Genomic DNA, 27,911 nt, shown 5'->3' with positions numbered 1-27,911 from the left:
AGTCCCCCACACACAGTATGACGCACAGTATGATGTCCCCACAGTCCCCCACACACTGTATGATGCCCTCGCACAGTATGATGTCCCCACAGTCCTCCACACACCGTATGATGTCCTCACACAGTATGATGTTCCCACAGTCCCCCACACACCGTATGATGTCCTCACATAGTATGATGTCCCCACAGTCCCCCACACACCGTATGATGTCCTCACACAGTATGATGTCCCCACAGTCCCCCACACACCGTATGATGTCCTCACACAGTGTGATGTCCCCACATTCCCCCCCACACAGTATGACGCACAGTATGATGTCCCCACAGTCCTCCACACACTGTATGATGCCCTCGCACAGTATGATGTCCCCACAGTCCCCCACACACAGTATACCTTCACACAGTATGATGTCCCCCACACACCGCATGATGCCCTCGCACAGTATGATATCCCCACAGTCACCCACACACCGTATAATGCCCTCACACAGTATGATGTCCCCACAGTCCCCCACACACCGTATGATGCCCTCACACAGTAATATGTCCCCCACACATCGTATGATGCCCTCACACAGTAATATGTCCCCCACACATCGTATGATGCCCTCACACAGTAATATGTCCCCCACACATCGTATGATGCCCTCATACAGTATGATATCCCCACAGTCACCCACACACCGTATGATGCCCTCACGCAGTAAGATGTCCCCACAGTCACCCACACACAGTATGATGCCCTCCGTCAACCTATTCGCCAGTGCTGTGTTCTGAGGATTCTGGTACTGGTGAAGGTGAGATGTCGGGTGGCCGCTTGGTGTGGAAGGCCACGGTATCTAACCCTTGGGCTATTCCTATGCAGCATGTGGACCTGGACTGCCAAAGGGCCGCATATGACCTGTGGGCAGCACTGTGCCTGGGTCTGCTCTAGTCCCATCCAACAGAGCAGTAGGAGTCTCACTGTCGGCCTGTAACGTCAGGGTCCCTTTTAAAGATGCTCTGGGAGGCAATTTCCCCTCAGTTTTGCTTACAGTGTGGGAGAGATGAAAGCTTAATGGTTAGCAGGGCTAAAAATGACCGCTATCTCCTGTGGTATGACTCTGATATACTGCTCATTGTATCTGCAGGCCATACAGCATGCTACTGATGAGAAACTACAGGAGAAAGCCTGGGGGGCCGTGGTCCCTCTAGTCGGCAAGCTAAAAAAGTTTTATGAATTTTCTCAAAGACTAGGTAAGTATTGACTGTGTAAGGGGCTACTCCATAGCGAGCAACACGGCCAGCGTCTTCCATAAATCCCATAGTCTTAAGGGAATATTGAGTTTTACCTGCTGGCCAGCAAATAAATGGCTGAGCCAAGATGCAAGGACACAACTGTTTTGGGTCTTCTGAGTGCAGCTCTGGAGCATAATACAGGATAAGTAATGTATGTACCAGCAGTACAGTGAGTGCAGCTCTGGAGCATATTACAGGATAAGTAATGTATGTACCAGCAGAATAGCGAGTGCAGCGCTGGAGCATATTACAGGATAAATAATGTATGTACCAGCAGAATAGCAAGTGCAGCTCTGGAGCATATTACAGGATATAAGTATTGTATGTACCAGCAGAATAGTGAGTGCAGCTCTGGAACATAATACAGGATAAGTAATGCATGTATGAGCAGAATAGTGAGTGCCGTTCTGGAGCATATTACAGGATAAGTAATGTATGTACCAGCAGAATAGCGAGTGCTTCTCTGGCGCATATTACAGGATAAGTAATGTATGTACCAGCAGAATAGTGAGTGCAGCTCTGGAGCATAATACAGGATAAGTAATGCATGTAAATACTGAGCCATGGCTTCAGTTACCAGAGCCATACTAAGGGTGTAATCTCAATAGTGGAAGTCGTTTCCTATTGCTATAAAATAAGGGATAATTACTCTGTCGCCTCATTGGGGGACACAGAACCATGGGTGTTATGCTGCTGTCCACTAGGAGGCGACACTATGCATAATCTGAAAAAGATTAACTTTGGCTCCTCTGCAATATACACCCCTGGACGACATCAGCCTTCTCCAGTTTTTGCTTAGTGTCGCATAGGAGGCACACCTAAAGATTTTTTTTTTTTTTTTTTTTTTTCCCCAACGGATTACAGATGAAGAAAAGTGGGTCTCTAGTGAGACTCCCGGCATGGCTCCTTCTTCGGTCCCCTATTATGGGGTGCCCGGTTGAAGTTGAGATGGATATTCCCCATGTCGCTCCTTCCCCAGTCCCTCAGGTACTGGTTCGAAGTCGAGACCCCCCTCCTTCCCCAATTCCTTTGGGTTCTGGGTTGATGGCGAGGATGAAGACCCCTGATGGTGACAAAAGCACCCTTCCTAATCCCCCTCTGTGGGCATTAGTTTGAGACGCCTCAGGTAGGATCAGAACAAGGCAGCATTCTGCAGCTCCAAAAGCCAGGGACCCCAGCCCGCTGCGGGCTCCTGTTTGGCCCGGGGGAGAGTGCAGGCAGGCATGGCACATGCAGACACAGGGCTCCCTGCGCCCCTGTCTCTGCGGCAGCACCAGCTCCATAGCGTCTCAGGGGGACCCCTCACAGGGCCCCATTCCGGCTTCTAGCCCCACCGCTATCCTGCCTCTTAATCCGGGGCGGGGGGGTCTGGTTCAGATCCGACCCCCTCCCGGATATCCGCGCCGGCCTGGAGCCCTTCTGGGCATCAGGCTTCTAATTTAGACCGCGGCTTCGGCCTAGCTGAAGCCGCCGCCTCCTCCCCGCCCCCCGGATGACGAATATGACACTCTACAGTGTCATAGAAGGGGCGGATCGAGACAGAAAGGGCGCGTTTTTACTTGACACTGCGCACTCTTTTCAGTTCCTCCCCCTTCTCCCTCCTCGTCCTCTCGGCGGCCATTTTTGCTGCAGCAGTAGGCATCTGTGACATCAGCAGCAACGTAAGCCAGTCTCCGGGGGGCACAGGACTGTGAATCGTCGGCGCTGGACCTAGGGGCACACTGGTGGGGTAAGATCACAGCTGGGTTTTCTTTACTCAGCTGTGAATCCATATTACCTATAAGGCTCTCCTATAGGTTTCCTCTGCCTAGCCACCCCTGTAGGCCCCTCTGCATAGCCAGCCCTTCTGCATTCTGTGCACTATGCCGGGCTCAAGGAAGAGAACCAGGCAGGACTGCTTTTATGCATTCTGCACAGCCTGCAAAACCACCCTCCCCAGTGGCAGCACGTACCCGCACTGCCGGGATTGTATCCAAAATAATGGGTCAGAACCCCAAGAGGCCCCTACCAATGCTTCAGCATCTGCTACCATGCCGGAATGGGCTACTCAGATGTCGCAGTCTATGACGCAGTCCATAGATAACTTAACTTAACCTCCATACTACTCCAGGCACTGCAGGGTCATGTCTCGGCTATGAGCGTTACCCAGCAAAGGGACAGCTCGACTCAGGGACATGCCGCTTCCTACACTCACAGACGTAAGCGGACCCACAGGTCGCGTTCATTTGCGTCATCCTATAGCATACGGTCATCCCCCTCTAGGGACAGACACCGTGGTTCCAGGTCACCTAGACCGTCCCCTAACGGAGACAGACAACGCAGATCTCCACAGAGATCCCCGACCACAGAAGTCCTCCGCCCCAGTTCGCCCACCCGGGAACGCCTTAGCGATACGCAGGATTCGGAAGGCATCTGTGACTCCGACTCAGACAACGACACGGAGAGGTCTCTGGTCCCTGGCCCCCCTAGCAATACAGCGCTAGTTGAGGACATAATTTCTTCCATCCATCGGGTGCTGGACATTTCTGACCCACCCCCGGAAGCCCCAGAACCCAAGATTTGCTTTGAAGGTGTTCTGAAACCACCTAAGGTCTTCTCTAATCATCCGGAATTTCAGGCGATACTTACTAAGCTGTTTTCGCAGCCTGAGAAGAAATTCACCAATCGCAAATATTTGGAGGCAAGGTACCCCTTCCCACAGAAGGACACCAAGGAGTGGACAGATCCACCCGAAGTGGACCCCCCAGTCTCTAGGCTAGCAGCACAGACCCTCCTCTCACTGCCAGATAGGTCAACCCTCAGGGACGCAGCAGACCGGCAGGTAGAACACATGGCTCGTTCAATCTTCGAAGCGGCAGGGGCCTCTTTGGCTCCCGCGTTCGCTTCAGTCTGGGCAGCCAAGGCCATTCTGGCTTGGGCCAAACAATTGCAGACTGGCCTCCAAGCTTCAAATCCTGAGCTATCGGACCAAGCGGTTCAAATAGCAGTGGTAGCAGATTACATGCTTCATGCAGCCCTGGATTCCGCAAGAGGTGTAGTGGGAATAGCATCAAACGCCATCACAATCCGGCGTATCCTCTGGCTGCGGAAATGGAAAGCAGACGCGGCCTCAAAAAAGCTTCTCACGCATCTCCCGTACCTCAGTGGGCGGCTTTTTGGTGAAAAGTTGGACACAATGATATCCAACGCCACTGGGGGTAAGAGTACCTCTCTCCCTCAACTAAAGCCTAAACGCGCGTTCAAAAGGCGTAACCAAACTCGATTCCGATCCTTTCGGAATTCTTCGGGCTGGTCTGTCTCGCGTCCAGCACAAAACCGGAACCGCTCTCCGCGCATGGACAACCCACGGGCGGCGCAGAGGCCGGACAAGACCTGGCAATCGAAAGCGGGCCAGGCAAAGCCCAAAGGAGGAAAACCTCAGACTTTCTCCTCTTCATGACTCACGAATTCCGGAAGACACCCCACCCGTAGGCGGACGACTTCTACTCTTTCAGCAAGTCTGGCTGCCTATTACAGAAGACAGGTGGGTCAAGGAAATAGTGTCTTCTGGATACAAGATAGAGTTCACTTCCAGCCCACCGAACCGGTTCTTCCTCTCTGTTGCCCCCAAAACCGTCAGACAAGGCTCGTGCCTTCTACCAAGTGGTTTCCTCCCTCCTTCAAGCAGGAGTCATAGTACCGGTTCCCGCGGCCGAGGGTTCTACTCCAATCTGTTCGTAGTCCCCAAGAAAGGAGGCAGCGTCCGGCCCATTCTGGACCTAAAACAACTCAACAAGTACGTACAGGTTCGTCATTTTCGCATGGAGTCCCTTCGGTCTATCATTGCGTCCATGGAGAAGGGAGAATATCTCGCCTCCATAGACATACAAGACGCATATACTTGCATATACCGATTGCTCCCGCCCATCAGAAATTTCTCAGGTTCGCAATCAACCAGGACCACTACCAGTTCGTGGCTCTCCCGTTCGGACTCGCCACGGCTCCAAGAACGTTTACCAAGATCATGGCAGCCACCATGGACGTTCTACACTCCAGAGGCATAGTAGTCGTTCCATACCTGGACGACCTTCTCATCAAGGCTTACACCTTCAAGGACTGCGAGGTCAGCATCTCAATCACAATCGACACTGTGAGTCGCCTGGGCTGGCTAGTCAACTTGCAAAAGTCATCAACTGCCTCGAGTCAGTCTGACATTCCTGGGGATGCTATTCGACACCTCCAGGGGTCTGGTGCTCCTTCCCAGGGACAAGGCACTGGCTCTCCATCTAGGAGTTCGCATACTCCTCCGCAATCCCCCCCCCCGATCTCTCCGGTTTGCCCTGAGAGTCCTTGGCAGGATGGCAGCAGCAAAGGAGGCAGTACCATTTGCCCAGTTTCACCTCAGGCCTCTTCAACTAGCCATCCTCAAGTCCTGGGACAGGAATCCTTTCTCCCTCGACAGGGAGTTCCGGCTAACATCGGGAACCAGGAGGTCCCTGCACTGGTGGCTCAAGCCAACCTCTCTTGCAACGGGAAAATCTTTTCTCTCAGGTCAATGGAAGGTCCTGACCACCGACGCGAGCCTGACAGGTTGGGATGCAGTGCACCTACATCACAGAACACTGGGCAAGTGGTCACCAGTGGAAGCGAGCATGCCCATCAACATCCTGGAAATTCGGGCCATCTTCCTGGCATTGAGAGCCTTTCGTCACTTACTGGCAGCCTCTCATATCAGAGTACAGTCGGACAATGCCACGGCGGTGGCATATGTGAACCACCAAGGCGGGACCCGCAGTACCCAGGCGATGAGAGAGGTGGCACATATCCTCCACTGGGCGGAAGACACAAGGTCGGTACTCTCTGCGGTCCACATTCCGGGTGTGGACAACTGGGAAGCCGACTTTCTCAGCAGACAAGGAATGGACTCGGGGGAGTGGTCCCTCCATCCCGAAATTTTTCGCCAGATCTGCCATCGCTGGGGGACCCCGGACGTCGACCTAATGCATCCCATCTCAATGCCAAGGTCTCCAATTTCATGGCCAGGACACTCGATCCGCGGTCGCTCGGAGCAGAAGGACTGAACCCAGTTCCAGCTTCTGTACATTTTTCCACCTCTCCCCCTGATATCCAGAGTCGTGAGGAAGATCAAACAAGGAGTTCCAACCATCCTGATCGCATCGGACTGGCCCAGACGTACATGGTACGCCGACATCGTGCAACTTAGAGCAGACGCCCCCTGGCGTCTCCCCGACCGTCCCAATCTTTTGTCACAAGGCCCGTTCTACCACCAGGACTCGGGCTCTCAATTTGACGGCGTGGCCCTTGAGACCTGGGTTCTAACCCAGGCAGGGCTCTCACCAGACGTCATTAGAACAATGATCAGGGCACGGTAGCCAGCCTCCGCCAAGATCTATTACCGTACCTGGAGAGCTTTCTTTACTTGGTGCGAATCTCGCAGCCAGATCCCACTCCCTTATTCCCTCCCAAAGGTACTTGGCTTTCTCCAATCGGACCTGGTCGCCAGGCTATCCCTAGGCTCGCTTAAGAGCCAGGTGTCAGCGCTCTCAGTGCTTTTTCAAAGACGCATTGCTAACAAGCCGCAAGTAAGGACTTTTCTCCAGGCGGTTTCCCGATTGGTTCCCCCCTACGGACATCCACTGGAAACGTGGGACCTCAACCTGGTCCTGACAGCATTGCAGGCACGACCTTTCGAACCCCTTAAGGAAGTCCCACTCTGCCTTCTATCACAGAAGGTGGTCCTTCTGGTGGCAATCACCTCGCTACGCAGGGTGTTTGAGCTGTCAGCACTCTCCTGCAGATGGCCCTTCCTGGCTTTTCACCAGGACAAGGTGGTTCTCTGTACAGTCCCGTCCTTCCTTCCGAAGGTTGTGTCCAACTTCCACCTCAATGAGGAAATTTCACTGCCATCCTTTTGCCCGGTTCCGGTTCATAGAGTGGAGAAGGCTCTGCATACGCTTGACCTCGTCAGGGCATTGTTCATATATGTGTCTAGGACTGCACCCTTCCGGAAGTCTGATTCCCTTTTCCTTCTTCCGGAAGGCGTTCGCAAGGGTTTGCCGGCTTCCAAAGCTACCCTTGCCAGGTGGATCAAGTCCACCATACAAGAGGCTTACCGTCTTACCAATTCTCCTTGTCCGGCCGGTATCACAGCACACTCTACATGGGCGGTAGGGGCATCCTGGGCCATTCGGCACCAGGCTTCGGCACAAGTGTGCAAGGCAGCCACTTGGACTAGCCTACACACGTTTACAAAACACTACAGAGTTCATACCCAGTCCTCAGCGGACGCGAGCCTGGGTAGACGGGTTCTGCAGGCGGCAGTGCCCCTAGTTTAGGGACCTATCAGCACAATATTCGTCCATTGCTTCCCACCCAGGGACTGCTTTGGGACGTCCCATGCTTCTGTGTCCCCCAATGAGGCGACAGAGTAAAGGAGATTTTTGTGTACTCACCGTAAAATCTTTCTCTTAGCCTCTAATTGGGGGACACAGCTCCCACCCTGTTGCCCTTACGGGCCGTTGTTACGGTTCAGTTCTCATATTGTTCTTGAGCTCGTGCATAGTAGCCTTCTTACAGGCATGGTTATATTGTTTATGTTCCTCCTAATGCTTTTGCACAAAACTGGAGAAGGCGGACGCCGTCCAGGGGTGTATACTGCAGAGGAGGAGCCAAAGTTATTCTTTTTCAGATTATGCATAGTGTCGCCTCCTAGTGGACAGCAGCATAACACCCATAGTTTTGTGTCCCCCAATGAAAGGCTAAGAGAAAGATTTTACGGTGAGTACACAAAAATCTCCTTTTCCCAATTGCTTGGGGTCTGATGATAATAATAATAATAATAATAATAATAATTTTATTCCTATAGCGCCAACATATTCCGCAGCACTTTACATTATAAAGTCTGATCCCGAGAAGCAGGCATCTGAATAGCCCCAGAATGCAGATCGATCAGTGGTCCATCATGTGTACTGCCGCTCCGTTCATTAGCCGAGTGCAGCCATCCCATTTTGCTGCAGTACGCATGATCGACCTTCGCCCCATTCACATATGGTTTTTCAGATCCCCTGTGTCTTGGATTGGGGGTGGTCCCGGTGTCGGACCCTCAGTAATTGGGACGTTATCTATTATCCCATCGATAATCACTTTAAAATTAAAGCATCCTCCTGTAAGGGTATGTTCACTCGATGGCTTTATTGAATCTTTGTTCGTGGGTTTGGCCGGACACATTCTTGATTTTCATTATGAGTCGTCGTATATGTGACTTATACAGCTGTGTGATGTCTTACAGTATTTTTCGGTTGTGTTTAGAGGCGGCATTACGGGGGCTCCTGGGGGCTCTCACTAGCACTCCCTACTCCCCAACACAGCACCTGGAGCGAGAGCAGGCTCTTGCCAAACAGTTTGCCGAAATCCTTCACTTCACTCTCCGCTTTGATGAACTTAAGGTAAAATATCTGCTATTTAATATTCATAGCTGATGCCAAAAAGACGATCTGCATAATGTGCCTGACCGACGACGAGGGAAGCGCCACAATCAGTCCTGATTTATTAATAAATTAGTTTTTTGGACCTATAAACTTTTGATTTTATGATCAACAGTTTTTTGCTATGTAATCTCAGAGCATCATGATGTAGGAGCAGAGACCCTGATTCCAGCGATGTATCAAAAATGTGGCTACTTGCTGCTGTTTTGATAAAACAACTATTTTCTCTGTTGCAGATCGAGCTTGGAGCGCCGAGCTGTGTGTAAGCCCGTCCACACCAATGGTATCTGCATACTCACAAAGCTGCTAGTCAGTGGTGAAGGACGTGGCTGTACTCCCTTTTCAGCAGGCCAAATAGTTGTCTAGTGATAAGGAAATTATCAAAACTGCAGCAAGCAGCCCAGAAAGTGACACATCGCCGGAATCAGAATCTCTGCCCCTACATCATGCTGCTCTCAGATTAGGCAGCAAATACCTAGTGATAGATTCCCATCAAAGAGTAACTAAACTTTTTATTTTTCTCTGTAAAATTTTATTCTGCGTGAAGTTAATTTTTTTTTTTTTTTTTTTTTTTGGGGATTTGTTTTTATTCCTGTAAAACCAGTTTGCATGTAAGTAGTTTCCAAACCTCGGCTTGTCCCCAGTGTATTTGTTGCCTTCAGCTGCTCCAATATCATTTGGAGTACAGATGATGGCAGTGATGCTTCAGCTCCTGTCTCCTCCTCTGAGAGCTCTGCCTATCTGCACAATCTCCTGCAGCTGCTTCTCCCCGAAGTTAGTGACACGGGTCCTGCACTGACCCATCACTGCCATTATCTGTACTCCAAATGCTGCAGATATTCTGATATCCTTGCGGCTGAAGGCAGGAAAATAAGACCGGGGCTCGGAAGCCACTTACAGGAATAAAGACAAAACTCCTAATAAAGTGATTTACAAAGTTTCAAAACTTTCCATGGTGGAAATAATAATAATAATAAAAAAAAAAAGTGTAGTTACTCTTTATTTTCTAACTGGAGCAATGGCCACAGTGCCGCTCTAGTGGCCACGGCCAGAGGGGCCGCCTGGTTCCACCATGAAATTCCAACACCAATCCCCATACATTGTTCTCCCCGCTTTGTGCCGGCCGTCACACCGCCGTCTTCAGTTTCATTCTTTTCCTTTCTCGTGTGTTATAGTCCATCGTGTATTGTGCTCCTTTAATGATTTACGTGGCTTTTTCTTCTTTCTAGATGACAAATCCTGCTATACAGAACGATTTCAGCTATTACAGACGAACCCTGAGCCGCATGCGGATTAATAACGTCCCGGTACGCTGTGAGCAGGCTGCCATCACTCGTACACTTCTCTTCTTGCACACGACCGTATTACGGCTTCATACGATCTCCTACTGGCATCGTGATGCAATATGGCATCTGTGCTTTAAAAATAAGAAAAAAGTGCAAAACCCCTTTAATATTTGCTTTTTTTTTTTTTTTTGGCTTAAAGACTAGGGATGAGCGAGCGTGCTGGGATAAGGTGTTATCTAAGCATGTTCAGGTCCTGCGGCTGTTCGAAAGCCTGTTTGTTAGGCAATCCCTGCATGTGTTGCGGCTGTTGAACAGCCACGGGGACTCGAAAATAGTTTTTGAGCACGCCAAAGTCACTTGGTTAACACCAGAGCATGCTCAGATAACACTTTATCCCAGCACGTTCACTCATCACTATTAGACATGTTAAAGGATTTCTCCGCTTCTTTCTGGAGAGAACCCCTTTAATATTTGCATTATTTGTAAAATAAAAACAAAAGTGCACAACCTCCTTATACTTTTGGCATATTTTTTTTTCTTCTTTTCTTTTTTTAATCTTTATTATATATATATATATATATATATATATATATATATATATATATATATATACACCAAAAAAAGCAAATGGTTTTTTCCTTCTAAATCCGTATTTAAAAGAAGAAAAAAAAAAAATTGTGCCTCAAACTTACTTATATTTGTAGTTTAGATAATTAATATTTTTTTTTTTATGTACTTTTTTTTTTTTTTTTAAATAATCCATCCATATTTAGGTTTGCTATGAACCTGTAAATATATTTTTTTTTTTCTCTAATGTTTTGCATTTAATACTTTTATGATCATCCTAATTATTTTCCTCTTGTACGACATTTTATCTATTATAGTTTTGTTTTTTTTCCTTTTTATTGGTCATCGAAGAAAAAAAAAAATATTCCCTTCTCCTCTTTTTATCCGTTATTTTCATTTGATTTTTGTTTTTTTGTTTTTTTCCTTATTTTCTGCATTAAAGATTTTTAGCATTTATTTAACCCCAGTTCCCAACCGTTGCACGTTTTTTTTTGTTTTTTTGTTTTTTTTTGCCTCAATTATCACAAAATTGTAGAATAAAACGCTACAAAATTGAAAGTTGCGTTTCTTTGTTTTTTTTTTTATTATTGTTCATTAGGGGACTAGATGTTTCCGGTAATGACCTCTTCATCACCCGGATTCAGTGCAGGTCTCTGATGTAGCCCCTTGTTGTTCAGGGTGCGGTAATGAATCTGAGGTCAGGAGTAATGTGATGAATCCCCGGTATATACATGATGTTTATCCCCCCTTTTCTCACGTCTAATTCCTAGGCGGAGGGAGAAAACGAAGTAAATAATGAACTGGCCAATAGGATGTCGCTATTCTACGCAGAGGCCACGCCCATGCTCAAAACGTTAAGCGATGCCACAACCAAGTTTGTATCGGAGGTAAGAAAAGGGGACGCGGGCGTGTGCTGGTTTCCACGGTTCTATGCAGAGCTCATAGAGCGATGAAGTGAACTTTGTCATCTCGATCGTCTCCTGTGCTAGAGCGCAGCAGCCAGTGGACCAGCTCATCGCGACTGCTGCACTCTGCATAGTCAGCAATCGCAACTGCTGCACTCTGCATAGTCAGCAACACAGGTTACAAATGTTGCACTGAGCTTTGCGAAAGTTCCTCACCTTTCCTCTCGCTTGTAATTTTTTGTGGAACGAGAGACAAAGACCCTGGTGGTGGGGTGAAGGGGTTGGGGGTGCTTGTCCTAATATAAAAAAAATTTTTTTTTCCTCCTATAAGAAAAAAAAACAAACAAAAAACCACTAACATTATAACTTTATATTACTACTCTAAGGACCCAAGGCGGAACTTGCTGTGCCCTGAGCGATGCCGCTCACAGGAAGGCTCTGTCCAGCTTCGGTTTCTCTTATAGCGGCCACTATTGGGTGATTGTGGCATTACATGGCTCCTATACATATGAAGGGCGTACCTTGGAGTACATAGCTGAATTGAGTCCTGCAGAGCAGGGGCTTCGCTTTTTTGCAGTTTACTGCTCCTCTTCAGGTCAGGAGACCCCATTCTCCCCTTTAAAACACCTATAAGTTATAGGACATCAACATGGCGAGATAATTTCTTATCACATTTTATGTTTACGTTTTTTTTGTCTCTTGCATTGGATTTTCTACCTTTCCTCCCCCTTCATAGAACAAGAACCTACCTATAGAAAATACCACTGATTGTCTAAGCACCATGGCCAGTGTGTGTCGGGTAATGCTGGAAACCCCGTAAGTTGTTAAAATTTTAAAATTTTTCTTTAGTGTGTTTTTTTTTCTACTGTATTATATGCACTGTTAATTAACCACTTCAGGACCTATGACGTATAAATACGTCATAGGTCGTGACCCTGCAATCTATGTGGGCTCTGGTTCTGAGTCTGTATGTTTTCCGACACATGTCATCTGATGAAATCAGCTGACATGTGCCCATAACAACCGCGGGTGGAATCACGATCCACCCGCGGCTGTTAATATGTTAACTGCCGCTGTCAATCTCTGATAGCGGCATTTAACATGGCCGTCCATGTTCCATTACATTATATGGTGTTGCTCAGAAGTACAACTCGTCCCGCAAAAAAAAAAACAAGCTCTCACACAGCTATATTGATCAAAAAATATAAAAGTTATGGCCCTGTGAAAAAGTGGAGCAAAAAAAAAGGGAAAACTCAAAAATGGAAAATCCCAAGGTCATGAAGGGGTTAAAGAACTTTAGATTTCTCTTTTAATTGATTCGTTTTTAGTAGAGTTCTAATTCAAGAGTTTACAATATTGCAGTTTTGTGCTCTGAAAAACAGATTAAATAGCTACTAATTCTCATGTTTGAAAGAGCTCGCTGACAAATTTTCAGTCAACTCGTTCTGTAGCAACACGAATGCTACAAAAGGCAAACGATGCCGCGTTTTAAGTAAAACCCAATTGCTTTTATGATTTTTGGCCCCAAATACATACATTTAACTAAAAAATTGTTCCCAAAGGTGGACAGCTCCTGTAAAGTCAATAACTATACGGTGTACAGTAAGCTCCTAAGAGTCTCCATAGTGGTGACAGCAGGAAAGTCCTGTTTTATTACTTAAAGCAGACCTGTCAGAAGTGGCTGCTATTGACTCTTATCTAATTCCCATTGCTCCCCTGAGTTTTGCATTTTTTGTTTTTTTTAAATCCATCGCACGGATCCAGAGATACGGGCCTTTTTAGTTAGCGCTAGCGCTTATGGTCCTTAGGAAGGGGCGGGGCTCACAGGGTAATTATGCAGAGCAGGCTAAAGACACGCCCCTATAGAATTTTGTCAGACACACCCCCTGGTAAAGGCCCGTAAAATCAGCACTGAATAAGAAAAACACCTATATCTATGGAACCGTGTGGCGGATTTAAAAAAAAAACAAAAAGCGGAATACTCAGCGGGAGCAGCGGAAATAAAATAAGTGCAATCATTGGCCACTTTTGACTTGGTGACATGTTCCCTTTAAGTGTGTCTATATGGAGCGCTGTATGAGAAAAAAATGAAGATGTAACCGTTCTATAATAAATATTGAAAAAAACTACATTAATACTTTATTTTGAACGTACGGTAACAATCTTTAACGTTGCGTCTCTTTTACTCATTGCAGAGAATACAGGAGTCGGTTTACAAATGAAGAGACCGTGTCCTTTTGTCTGAGAGTGATGGTGGGAGTCATCATCCTGTACGACCACGTGCATCCCGTGGGAGCCTTCGCCAAAATGTCAAAGATTGATGTATGTTTGTTCTCTTTGAATATTAAAGAGCCGTGCGGCTCGGTCAGCATCAGGAAGTGCATTAGCACCGCGATTCCACGTTCTCTGTATCCATTAGCGCAACACAGAGTCAGCAGGAAAGTTCTCAAAGACGCGCTGGTGTCCAGAGACCTGATCAAAAATGACAGACTAAGCTGGCGCTCTCGCGGGCACACAGACTGCCAGCTCAGGGTCACCCCCTCCGTGACCACGGCTCCAAAAGACTTTTAGGAAATGCTGATCTGAAAGTGAAGGTTTGATGACGAGAAAGCCAGGACAGCAGATTTTTATTTATTTTTTTTTTTTTAAATAATTTTTCAAGCTGCTGTGGAAGAAAAAAACCCATCTTTAATCACAACCTCCATTATCACATCAGACGGCTCATACAGAAGCCCCGAACTTTTCACCTGGACACCATCTCTTACCTTACTGTGTAAAGGGAACGTGTCTTATTTTATGCACACCATATAGTTTTGTATATGAAATGTTTTTTTTTGTTTTTTTTTTTAATTTTTGAAATTTTAATAATACAATTTAGTTTTTACATACAGTGGGGGAAATAAGTATTTGATCCCCTGCTGATTTTGTACGTTTGCCCACTGACAAAGACATGAACAGTCTAGAATTTTAAGGGCAGGTTAATTTTCACATTGAGAGATAGAATATCAAAAATAAAATCCAGAAAATCACATTGAATAAATTATATAAATTTGTTTGCATTTTACAGTGAGAAATAAGTGTTTGATCCCTCTGGCAAACAAGACTTAATACTTAGTGGCAAAACCCTTGTTGGCAAGCACAGCAGCCAGACGTTTTTTGCAGTTGATGATGAGGTTTGCGCACATGTCAGGAGGAATTTTGGTCCACTCCTCTTTGCAGATCATCTCTAAATCATTAAGATTTTGAGGCTGTCGCTTGGTAACTCGGAGCTTCAACTCCCTCCATAAGTTTTCTATGGGATTAAGGTGTGGAGACTGGCTAGGCCACTCCATGACTTTAATGTGCTTCTTTTTGAGCCACTCCTTTGTTGCCTTGGCTGTATGTTTTGGGTCATTGTCTTCCTGCAAGACCCGTCCACGACCCATTTTTAATGTCCTGGCGGAAGGAAGGAGGATGTCACTCAGGATTTTACAATACATGGCTCCATCCATTTTCCCATTGATGTGGTGGAGTAGTCCTGTGCTCTTAGTAGAGAAACACTTCCAAAACAATGTTTTCACCTCCATGCTTGTCAGTGGGGATGGTGTTCTTTGGGTCATAGGCAGCATTTCTCTTCCTCCAAACAGGGCGAGTTGAGTTCATGCCAAAGACCTCAATTTTTGTGTCTTCTGACCACAGCACCTTCTCCCAATCACTCACAGAATCATCGAGGTGTTCACTGGCAGTCTTCAGACGGGCCTCCACATGTGCCTTCTAGAGCAGGGGGACCTTGCGGACACGGCAGGATTTTAAACCTTTATGGTGTAATGTGTTACCAATGGTTTTCTTGGTGACTGTGTGCCCAGCTGCCTTGAGATCATTAACAAGTTACGCCTGTGTAGTTTTAGGCTGACCTCTCAGCTTCCTCATGATCAAGGATACCCCACGAGGTGAGATTTTGCATGGTGCCCTAGATCTATGTCGATTGACAGTCATTTTGTATTTCTTCCCTTTTCTTACTATTGCACCAACAGTTGTCTCCTTCTCACCCAGCGTTTTACTTATGGTTTTGTAGCTTATTCTAGCTTTGTGCAGGTCTATGATCTTGTCTCTGAGATCCTTAGAAAGCTCTTTGGTCTTGCCCATGTTGTAAAAGACGGCTGTCTTTAATGTAGGTAACGAGTTGATTAGGAGCGTCTTAACTGGTCTGTAGGAGCCAGAACTCTTAATGGTTGGTAGGGGATCAATTAATCTAGACCTCCATCAGTACAATAGACGTGTGAATAAATCCCCTACTCTTTATTTATCAGCTGACTCTGCTCCTACTGCCCTAAGTGTAGGCAGTAAATAAGATGACCCTGCTCCTACTGCCCCAGTCTATTCAGCAAATGAGATGTCCCTGCTCCTACTGCCTCAGTCTATACAGCTAATGAGATGTCCCTGCTCCTACTGCCCCAGTTTATACAGCTAAAGAGATGACCCTGCTCCTACTGCCTCAGTCTATACAGATGAGATGTCCCTGCTCCAACTGCCCAAGTCTATACAGCTAATGAGATGACCCTGCTCCAACTGCCCCTGTCTATACAGCTAATGAGATGTCCCTGATCCTACTACCTTAGTCTATAAAGCAAATGAGATGACCCTGCTCCTTCTGCCCCAGTCTATACAGCAAATTAGATGACGCTGCCCCAATCTATACAGCAAAGGAGATTACTCTGCTCCTGCTGCCCCAGTCTATATAGCAGAGCTGATGAGACGAAAACAGGAAATCTCGGACAATTGTGTCTGCTCCAGTGACCAGTCTACTATATTACAATTTTTTATATGGATAGCTGCATAAAAAAATAAAATAATGAATACCCCTTGAAATACCTTATAAATAATAATCCCTTCTTTTTCCTGTTACACATTTCCTATTGCTTCACCAAAGCGATATGGTGTAATATATAGGGGGACAGATTACTATGCGATTCCATTGAAGTGACTGACCTTCAGTCCGGACACCGTAGATACTATGGCCAACATTTGTAAAGTGTGGGAGCAATGGGGCCGCACATGCCTCTTACCTTTTGGCTTTCCCATCTCGCTTCACAACTTTCTCTTTAGTAGGAACGTCCCCAAAATATTTCTAGTTGTCCTCTGTTCCCAGGAAGGACGGCTCCAGATGCAGAGCAGCGCCGGTGGGCTAGCCTGGAAAACCCCTAGAGTTCATGAGAGGCAGATTTGACAGCTGGCAACCGCCCGCCCCGGTGCAGCGCCATTCTCACTATTGGGCTCCTATAATAGAGATCTGACTGTATATGCAAATCAGTCTCACAATTATCACCTGCGATTAGATTAATGAGGGGCTTGTAAGACCTTAAAGGGTGACTCGCGGCCTCGTAGATATATCGTTGGATATGGCTTCGAAAAACAAACACTTTTGCAATTTACTGCTTATTAAAATTTGCAGCCGTTCTTGACTTACTAACACTTTTGTCTTTTGATTACATTTCGTTGCCTAGGAGACCGACCACCGCCGTCGTCTAGCGTGCAAGCGCCGTGCTGAATCCGGTCGAGGATAGGAGTTGGCGGCTCGCTCCAGCGATTCCGGCCATCTTCAATCCAGCGTTTTACAAGCTCAGTTGAAAAGAACTTTGTAAGCACCGCTCATATTCTGTTTAGCAGCGGTGGCCGGTTTCCAAGGCAACAAGCTATAAACGAAAGAAAAGTGATATCTCAAGGACGGCTGAAAATTTTTACCAAGCAGTAAATTACAAAACTGCTTGTATTTACGAGCTTTATTCAACAATACCCATTAATGAAAATGGGGGGGAAGAACCCTTCAAAGGAGAAGAGTCTAGGGGTCATCTGTGCAGAGTCGGTTACAAGGCTGCAGCCAATCCTGTTTATGTAAAGCACTATGCCGCGCTGTCGCTGTGCAGAGGGGACTGCGCAGCATGCGTTTTATGTCACCTTCGCACCCCTTTTATTATCAGAGGTCGGACCCCCACTAATATGGTATTGATAACCATCACTTTATAGGGAATGTCCCTTTAAGATGTAACCGCGCACGCTTTACTTGACTGGACTGTGGAAGGGGGAGGGGTCAGATTTAAAGGGATTGTCCAGGGGTTTTTTTGTTTGTTTTTTTTTAACCCTTAGAACAGTGACATTCTTGTCTTACAAGTAAGTGAGGCTGAGCTGTAATACCAGACACAGCCACGGCCAGGAGTGGTGCTGTTTTTGGATCGGAAGACCCCTTTTGCTATAACTTTTTTTTTTACTTTCAGGTTGTCATGTATGTATGGCAATGAACGGACGTTGCGGTACTAGGGCCACATTGTATTAACCCCGCTGTTATTTTCTGGTTTCAGATGAAAGGCTGCATTAAAGTTCTCAAAGAACAGCCCCCCAACAGTGTAGAAGGCCTCCTAAACGCTCTCAGGTACGGACCTCCCAGCGGTGACCCACCCGTCATGAAGGAGTCAGGATTTGGTCACTGATTTCCATAGCGCGAGTTGTGAGTTATGGCGCCAGCCGCCTGTGACCGTCTCATTTCCCAGCGCTCTGTGGGAGTCGCTGCCGTCTCCTGACTGTCTCATTTGTTTTTTTCCCAACGCCACCTCTGCTCTTGATGTGAAGCATCTGCTTACTGAAGAGCTGAGAGGTAATGGAGCATGGATCCATGGCGGAGAGAACAGACCGAGCACAAAAGCTTATTTACAGCTCGTCAGCACCGTCACTACCGGCCCGCGTAGCCATTGTTAACCATTTCTTATCTCGTTCTTTTATCATCATGTCATATTAAGGACCAACATTCTGTGCTGAAACATTCCCAAACAGATCTTCATATCTTTACAGCCGCCTGAGCTGATATTTCTGAGCTGAGATAATCCTCTGCAGTAACGTTCTGTCTGCAGCCACTAGAGGGAGCTAATATGCAATGTATAACCATAGCATTCTGCTCCTGAGCGCCATCTAGTGGCCTGAGAAGTTTCATCCTAGAGAAACAGTGACCCGCTTTATGGAAGCATAGAGGTGGAGAGCCGCTTCTTATGGGTAATGTGACTGCAACAACAGAATAGTGAGTGCAGCTCTGGGGTATAAAACAGGATGTAACTCAGGATCAGTAATGTATGTACACAGTGACTGCACCAGCAGAATAGTGAGTGCAGCTCTGGAGTATAATACAGGAGGTAACTCAGGATCAGTAATGTATGTACACAGTGACTGCACCAGCAGAATAGTGAGTACAGCTCTTGGGTATAATGCAGGATGTAACTCAGGATCAGTAATGTAATGTATGTACACAGTGACTGCACCAGCAGAATAGTGAGTACAGCTCTTGGGTATAATGCAGGATGTAACTCAGGATCAGTAATGTATGTACACAGTGACTGCACCAGCAGAATAGTGAGTACAGCTCTTGGGTATATAATGCAGGATGTAACTCAGGATCAGTAATGTATGTACACAGTGACTGCACCAGCAGAATAGTGAGTACAGCTCTTGGGTATAATGCAGGATGTAACTCCTGACCGTCCTCTGCTTTCCCCAGGTACACAACGAAACATTTGAATGATGAGACTACCTCGAAGCAAATCAAGGCAATGCTGCAATAACAGTGACGTCGGGTGCATATCTGCTGTGGACACAAGACAGTATTCTGCAATGACTGAGACTTTACAGGATTTTAGTGATTGCAATGACTATTTCTGTCCGGCTTCCCCTCTCTACTGTTTTATTTCCCCCCTCCGGATCTCTATCACTTTCCCTTTCTTTAATTTTTTTGTTTGTTTTTTTTTAAACTGTGTTCTTGTTCTTAAGTAAGCTCTGACGTCGTCTTATTTTTTGTGCCAAAATCAATGGGATTGAAGCCTGGGAAGGCGGTGTAAACAGTTTTACAATGGCCGTTTCAGTGGCAGCTATTTATGCATCGCATTAGATTTTTTTTTTTCCCCTGAATGTGGGGAAAATTCTGTGACTTGAACTAAATATTTTTAAACTTTATTTTATTTTTTCCCTCCATCCCAGAAAATATACTAATATTTAATATTGCTTATACTGCATGGCGGATCTGCCTATTTCTGCTGTCAAAAAAAAAAAAAAAGATTATATATGAAAACATACAACTGGATTTTTTTTTTTCATTTGCGGCTTTTTTTTTTTCTCCATGTGCAGCCGAGAATATAAAAAAAAAAAAAAGAGCGAATGTGTTTAACTGTTGTAAAAAAAAAAAAAAAAAAATGTTGGTACCCAGCACAATGATTTTTTTTGACCTAGGGAAAAAGAAAAGAAAGACATTTTTAGAATGTTTTTAGGTTGCATTTTGACTCATTTTTGTAAGGACGTATGTTGTATGTTTAAATCTTTGATGACTAACATAAAACAATGTGATGTGTGCGTAACAGAATTACGTATGCATGTTTATGTCAAATGGATGGCTGTTAAAAGATAATAAAAGTCAGCTTTCATTTTTCTAAAACAGGACTTTGTATTAATCATTTGATTCATTTTACTTTTTTTTTTTTTTTTTTTTTTTGGGACTATCAGATTCTGTTTTTCAAAAGTCAGATGCCATAGTATCCCCTCCCCCACGTACAATTAATGTCATATCCACAGATCCTATGTCGGAAGGGTAGACCACTAGGGTTTAAAAAAACAAAAAAATATTTTCTTCCTTCATTGATATGAAAGAATACCAAGCATTATCCCACACTTATACCCTAGATCAGAGCTGCACGACATGCGGTCCGCATACGACCAAGCGATATTGTGGGGCCTGCGTGCTGTCCGGAAACAGTTTTCTTCTTCCTATATTTTTCAGATGCAAATACAGTTGAGCACTGCGGTGCCGAGACTGGGGCAGAGCAGCGCGCGTCGGGGAGCCAACATGCAGCAGCGTGATGTGGTCACCATGCCGGTGACATCATCATACTGCTGCCGGGGCTGCACCTGCTGAAGAGATGTCGGGCTGGTAAATGCTCCATGGAGAAGCTGAAGAAATTTGATTTTATTTTAAATGAAGGGTCCAGGGAAAGGGCATATAAGGGGGAAATTTTAGGACATAAATTTGGCAGACTGTGAAAAGGGGGCAAAGTATATAGAAGGGCAGTGGCGACAATATGCGGAGAGGCATTGTGGGGTAAATAGGGAAATGGGACAGTTTGTGGTGATATGTAGAGGGGCATTCTGGTTTTTTGTTTTTTTTTTATATATAGGGGCTGAGAGGGCTGTGGGTGCTAGAGGGGCATTGTGCGGGTATATTATGGAGAGGGTTAGTGTGGGGGTTTATTATGGAGAGGGTTAGTGTGGGGGTTTATTATGGAGAGGGTTAGTGTGGGGGTTTATTATGGAGAGGGTTAGTGTGGGGGTTTATTATGGAGAGGGGCTGTGAGGGGGGTTTATTATGGAGAGGGACTGTGAGGGTCATTATTATGAGAGGGGCAGTATGGGGGGTTTATTATGGGGAAGAGGCAGTGTTGGTGTATATTATGGAGAGGGGCAGTGTGGGAGTATATTATGGAGAGGGGCAGTAAAAGGTTATATTATGGAGAGTGGTAGTGTGTGATTATACTATAGAGAGGGCAATGTGGGGATATTATAGAGGGGGGCAGACTGAGAGGGACATTTTCTGCATTCAGGGGCACAGCATAGGAGATATTTATGAGGCAGTATAGTGATACTTTTTGTTTTGTTTTATGGGCACCGTGTCGGGTAGTGCTGCTGAAAACAGAGTAGAGGGAAGTCTGCAGATACGAGCTTTGGTCATGAAATCTCATCATGGTGTCTGAATAAAATGGAGAAGAAAACAAGAACGACTTCAATCAGAACAGATGTCACCTACAGCTCTTGCAAAAATTAAGAGACCACCACATCAAATCCCTGTCATGGGCAGCCCCTTCTCCAGACCTGAACCCCATTGAAAACCTCTGGAATGTAGTCAAGAGGATAATGGATAGTCACAAGCCATCAAACAAGAACTGCTTACATTTTTGTGCCAGAAGCATGTGAAAGACTGGTGGAAAGCAGCCAAGACGCATGAAAGCTGTTTTTAAATATGGTTCTTCCACAAAATATTGATTTCCGAACTCTTCCTGAGTTAAAACATTAGTATTGTTGTTTCCAAATGATTATGAAATTGGTTTCTTTGCATTATTTGGGGTCTGAAAGCACTGTTTTGTTTTATTTTGACCATTATTATTTTGACATGTCAGTAGTTTATAGACTAAAAGAACAATTTACATTTTACTCAAAAATATACCTATAAAGAGAAAAATCAGACAAGCTGAACATTTGGAAGTGGTCTCTTTATTTTTGCCAGAGCTGTATAAGGTACTTGGATGTAAATATGTGATACTGCCTGCATCTCATCAGAACTGTGTTTCCTGTATTATGATGAGGATTTGGCTTCTTCAGAAACTCAGTTTAAGTTAGCGTGTGTTCACACTGATTTTGTTTTTTTGCAGAAACTCTCAAAATCCTTCTCAAATACTCAACACTTGGATCTGGGTGTGTATTAATGTACTAACGGTTGTTCTGGTGATGTATTCATGTAATTATCCCTTTAAATTTTTATGTGGCCCTTTGGATTTGTTCAGTATGGCAATGTGGCCCTTGGACCAAAAAATGTGCCTCCTGCTGTAGATGATCAGGTATCAGCACTTATACCCTAGACCAGGGGTGGAAAATTAATTTTCCTGACGGGCCACATGAGAGACAGTGACTGTTATGGAGGGCTGAATCAATAGGCTGAAATTAATTCATCTGTTTGTATTGCCAACTGTTCAGCAATAAGGTTCGGATACGGCTTTAAAGAAGGCTACTACTTGGATATAACACAATTTTATTATACAATGATCAATCCAAGTGACAAAAACACCAAATCAATGGAATGTATGACAATGATATCGAAATAGAAAATAGTATGATATTGCGTATACTTATATATTCAAATTACAAAGGTTTTGGTACATATACTTATATCAGAAAGAAGAAAAGAAAAGAATCTTCACTAAGGGCATTTACGTCTGTCCGGAAAATACTGCAGCTGGAGGAGTGGTCAGCGAAGACAGAAATGCGCCCTAGGACCCACACTGTGAAGAGCATCCTCTCACACAGGTCCACAAGCTCCTGTCTCTTCTGACTGCCTCCCAGCTTTTATATGCTTTAAACAAAGGCTTACTCAATATAATATTGGGTAAACTTGAAAATAAACAAGTTAGTTGTTTGATGTTCCAATCACATGACAGTGGCCACCTATCATGAATAAATAACATCAAACAAGACTTGCCTCTTCGGACTATTTACTCTTGCCCTGATATTTACATATGATAAGAACAAAGTTTCCAACAACTTTCTATGACTAGAGCCCTAGCACAAAATATATATATTTCAGACTACGGTTAAAGAGATCTCTAAGATTGAATATACTATAATGGTTTCAGATCGCCAACTATATTTCTGGTTTTACATCAGGCTTCCCCAACTATATTTCTATAGCTTTATGTAAAAGAATCTGCAATTGTCTATATGCCTAGTCCACTTTTAACCCCCATATGACACAAATATCAGGTAATACTTTGTCAATATACTCGCACCATTCACTACTCTTGAAATTCAAGTAAGTCAACAGCGTACACAAAGGTTAATCCTTTCCAGTAATCCAGATTAAACATACTGTTTCAACAAGCATTGTCATTTAGTATACTCAACATTGTGTCACTGCGGGACTGATAAACTCACCACAGACAGAGGTCAAATAAACCTTAATGTTTTACAATGACAAACAGCAAACATAGATTCTCAAGATTGTCGCTGTAACCATTATCTTGTCTATCTTAAGGTACTGTCACACTTAGCGATGTACCAGCGATCCCGACCAGCGATATGACGCGGTCAGGATCGCTGGTACATCGCTAAGTGGTCGCTAGTGAGCTGCCACACAGGCAGATCTCACCAGCGACATCGCTGGGGACGGGGGTCGCTACTTACCTGTCACACCAGGCGATCTTGCGTCCTCCCGCCCGGCTCCACGGGTCGCTCGTCTTCACAGCAGGAAGCGCCGCAGGAAGCTGACGACGAGAAACAGTCCTGAACGTTCTCGCGCGATCAGCGATAAGCAGCGGGGGAGCCGGTCGTAGGTAAGTATCAGACACAGAGATATCGCTAGCAATATCGCTATAACGTCACTAGTTATAGCGATATTGCTAGCGATATCTCATAGTGTGACAGGCCCTGTAGTCTAGATGCAGTCTGTATATTTCAGGTTAATTTCAATATGGACTAATCAATATATTACAATATGTAGGCTATAAGAGATCCATATTTTTATTAGCACGACAATCCACCCTTGGATATCTTATAGCCACACATTATTTATCCAACAACAACAAACCAATGTATGCCTAATACAAATTACTCCTTAAAGTTAACCTAGAACTAACAACTGACCCACTAGCTATATTAGTTGGAACATAACGAAAAGTGATATTTCCAAAGGAAAACATCCCACCTCTAGGCAATCTTACATGTTCTTCAAATGATGGAGCGATCACTATTGCCCACCCTCATACTTTTACACTTTTTATCTGAACTGGAGCCACATATAATAGCCCTCTCCCCATCCCCAGTCTGATTCATCATATTTAATGTTTATCACAAGTCCACTGACAGCATGGATCAGCAGGCATTATTCTTGGAATCCTTCTTCTAATCATTTCTCCCATTAGAAATTTTCTTCAGTACAGTTCACATCTTCTTGGTCTTTGCCCTTCAAAAATGGCTAGTGTCCACTGAGCCAAGTAAAGCCATAGATTCTGTTTGGTTTTCAGAAATCCACACTTTCCATAGCTGGCATCTGTCTGAAGATTGGCTCTTGAAAGCAGTCGCACAAGATGAAAGCAATAATACAACACTTACAGATCAGATTTTGATCTAAAGGGAAAACAAAAACATTATTATCTGAGATCACATTGACTGCTACTTGAGAAATGAGCAGATTCAGGACACTGAATTGATTCCACCAAATTTTAGAAATCCACTGACTGAGCTATTCTAGCTTCTCTCTGTATTATTGACATTTGTACACACTATAGGTTGGAACAAGAGCGCAATAGGGTCTTATCTGGGTAAACCAGAATTAACCCTATTCCCAGGGAATAAAGGGTTAATTCATTAACCTTGTTTGGATATGAAATCTGTCTGGCAGCGCACTTAAAAAGTCCAAGAATTTATTCCTAAGAATCTGTAATATTGACATGTCACTTTACTCAATATTCATACATTTCTCCTGGATGAATCAAATCTATCACATTACCTCCATTCATTGAAATATCAAACATCCCTGTTCAAGGTGCAACTTACAAACGGATTTTACCAACCTATTATGTTCCTAACTGAAAATAAAGATTAAAAACATACATAAAACTAAATCACAACTTTTAGCTAAATACAGTCCAATTCATTACAATGGGATGATTACTTACTGTATTTAGTTGTTTGCAAACAATTATTTTAACCTTTACCTTTGAGCCCATTAGTCTACCCCCATGTCTTATATATAGTTAAATACATTGACTCCGATTCCTCTGAAAAACGGGTTTGTCCAGTCTGGAAAAAGAAAATACAAAGAGAAGGTTAGAATACATGCAAGGCAAATACTGCACTTTGCCCTTATCCTATCCGGTCAAAAACAAACAAACAACCTCACTGGATTGTCTTAAAAAAAAATAACCCAGGAACCATGACTGGTGACCAAGGTAAAATAATCCAGCCCCATAGACAGAACACAGGAATAGTAGCACCGTCTTTTTGGGGTCTACAATATGATAAATTCTGCTCTTTCCCAGTCTCACTCTTATCCACCTTTGGGATCTGCATTTCTTGCGACTTTTGTGCAGTTGTAGCAAAGTCGGCTTTTTTACAGGAGTCTGTAAATTCAGTATCGTAGAGGGCAAGTTCTTCCTTATTCTCAATGCCATCAATATTCTGGTGCAATGAATGGCTTTCTGGTCTGGGATTACAGTAACGTTTAATGTGGCCCATCTTCCCACATTTAAAGCAATACCTAGGCCTGTAAACAGCAGACACATTCTTGGATACTCCATCCTGCTCTTTTGACTTAAGACACCACTCGTTTAATAGTTTTACAAATCTTTCATATGAACTGGTATTTCTTAGAGACACTCTTGTGGCATAATCTACATTACAATGATTTGCCATTGAAAATAGAAAACTAGGATCATTCTGAGACATATCTGGATGATTGCAAACATTTCTGTACAATGCCAAATAATTACTACAGAACAACATGGGATCATCAGATCGCCTGAATCTGAACCTTGCCAGGGCCTTGCCACCCCTAGTATTTCTTCTACTTAAGGTAGATTGCAACTCAGATCTATCAGACACACTGCAATCTTCTACCTCATTCTGGTTTTGCTTCCCTGTAGCTGTCTCTACAACCTGGATCTGGCAAATACGATGAGCTTTTAATGGGTTAAGAAGAGGATCCATTCCTTCCATCTCCCCATTAAAATGATCATCCCCCTGTTCTGGGTTGATGACAGTTTCGGAGTCAGTTGATTCATGTGCATCACCATCCCACTGATCTGGGTTCCTCATCTCTGCTCTGGCTATGGCCAAAGCTTTCTTCCTTTTCACCTTCCCCCTCTTCTTTCTGCACTTATACTGATTTACACATACAGCAGCCTGTTCTGCATCATGCTGAGTTCCAACACATTTGTCCATTACTAACTTATTCTGACCCTGTGCTGCCACCAATGCATCCTGGGCCTCACATAGCTGTATTTCCAATTCCTGCACTTTAGTTAACATTCTTTGCTTTTCCTCATGCAGTTTTCTATATGCAGATAGCAGGATCCAGCCACACCTACCAAGAGCACAGAATTCTTTCCCTTTTACTACTTTTACTTTCTGCAACCATTCTTCTACATCAACAGGCTTTGCATCTTGCCAATATTTGCCCCAACGTTCACTTGAACCAACACTGTGCGACAAAATATATGGGGTTTCCTCCCACCCTGGAGTCTCAATAGACTCACAACCACTTTTTGTTCCATTTCCGACAACTTTCTTTGCATATGGGTGTTTTGCTCATGCATATCTCGGTATGCACTGAGATAAATCCACATACGTCGTCCTAAAGACTCTACATCACCCCTGAGTACTTCAACAACATCAGGGGTTAACTGCATCACCTGCCTTTGCAGGGAAAGCCTCAAGTAACTCACCAACATCGAGGGGTTAAACTGCACCTGCCTTAGCAGGGATCCCCATAAGTAAACCAACAACATCATGGGGCTCTGAACCCTTGAGCTTATTCTCCCAGGGTTCTGCCAATCCACAACAACGCATTTCTTGCGCTATAATATTGTATGGAGCCCTGGTCCAGCCAGGGATCTCCACACAACCATCCTCTTTCTTCTTAAAGAGAGACATTTTGTACGCAATATCACACAATTTTTCTGGACTATCGGAAGTTTAACAAAAAATTCAATTCTAAGCCTTCTGCGTATCCTGCCGACTACGCCAATTTATGTATTGCCAACTGTTCAGCAATAAGGTTCGGATACGGCTTTAAAGAAGGCACCACTTGGATATAACACAATTTTATTATACAATTATCAATCCAAGTGACAAAAACTCCAAATCAATGGAATGTATGACAATGATATCGAAATAGAAAATAGTATGATATTGCGTATACTTATATATTCAAATTACAAAGGTTTTGGTACATATACTCACATCAGAAAGAAGAAGAGAAAAGAATCTTCACTAGGGGCTTTTACGTCTGTCCGGAAAATACTGTAGCTGGAGGAGTGGTCAGCGAAGACAGAAATGCGCCCTAGGACCCACACTGTGAAGAGCATCCTCTCACACAGGTCCACAAGCTCCTGTCTCTTTTGACTGCCTCCCAGCTTTTATATGCTTTAAACAAAGGCTTACTCAATATAATATTGGGTAAACATGAAAATACACAAGTTAGTTGTTTGATGTTCCAATCACATGACAGTGGCCACCTATCATGAATAAATAACATCAAACAAGACTTGCCTCTTCAGACTATTTACTCTTGCCCTGATATTTACATATGATAAGAACAAAGTTTCCAACAACTTTATGACTAGAGCCCTAGCACAAAATATATATATTTCAGACTACGGTTAAAGAGATCTCTAAGGTTGAATATACTATAATGGTTTCAGATCGCCAACTATATTTCTGGTTTTACATCAGGCTTCCCCAACTATATTTCTATAGCTTTATGTAAAAGAATCTGCAATTGTCTATATGCCTAGTCCACTTTTAACCCCCATATGACACAAATATCAGGTAATACTTTGTCAATATACTCGCACCATTCACTACTCTTGAAATTCAAGTAAGTCAACAGCGTACACAAAG

General features: G+C 44.5%; 1 protein-coding gene and 1 long non-coding RNA gene across 9 annotated transcripts in view; one reads left to right on the top strand and one right to left on the bottom strand.

Moving 5' to 3' along the window:
• CYRIB (CYFIP related Rac1 interactor B) overlaps positions 1–19,965 on the top strand; it is a 190,014-nt gene extending 170,049 nt beyond the window's left edge. For all 8 annotated transcript variants that reach the window (XM_073590328.1, XM_073590334.1, XM_073590331.1 and 5 more), the window contains 8 exons: positions 1,130–1,235; positions 8,586–8,722; positions 9,991–10,068; positions 11,385–11,501; positions 12,256–12,335; positions 13,715–13,841; positions 17,855–17,925; positions 19,039–19,965. In XM_073590328.1, coding sequence (XP_073446429.1) covers positions 1,130–1,235; positions 8,586–8,722; positions 9,991–10,068; positions 11,385–11,501; positions 12,256–12,335; positions 13,715–13,841; positions 17,855–17,925; positions 19,039–19,102 — 780 coding nt within the window. In that variant the 3' untranslated portion in view covers positions 19,103–19,965. The remainder of the gene's footprint in view (positions 1–1,129; positions 1,236–8,585; positions 8,723–9,990; positions 10,069–11,384; positions 11,502–12,255; positions 12,336–13,714; positions 13,842–17,854; positions 17,926–19,038) is intronic.
• A 2,344-nt stretch (positions 19,966–22,309) lies between these two features.
• LOC141101315 (uncharacterized) lies at positions 22,310–27,555 on the bottom strand. Its single transcript, XR_012234938.1, has 3 exons — positions 27,252–27,555; positions 25,007–25,091; positions 22,310–24,416 (listed from the first exon to the last, which is right to left on the bottom strand). It is a non-coding gene; the product is annotated as an uncharacterized lncRNA (long non-coding RNA).
• Between the last annotated feature and the right edge of the window lie 356 nt (positions 27,556–27,911).

Source organism: Dendrobates tinctorius, unplaced genomic scaffold (assembly GCF_039654945.1).
Source record: "Dendrobates tinctorius isolate UK_male_01 unplaced genomic scaffold, ASM3965494v1 ptg000116l, whole genome shotgun sequence".
NCBI classification, from domain to species: domain Eukaryota; kingdom Metazoa; phylum Chordata; class Amphibia; order Anura; family Dendrobatidae; genus Dendrobates; species Dendrobates tinctorius.
The sequence above is the reverse complement of the archived record's forward strand: the minus strand, read 5'-3'. Positions and strand labels throughout refer to the sequence as shown.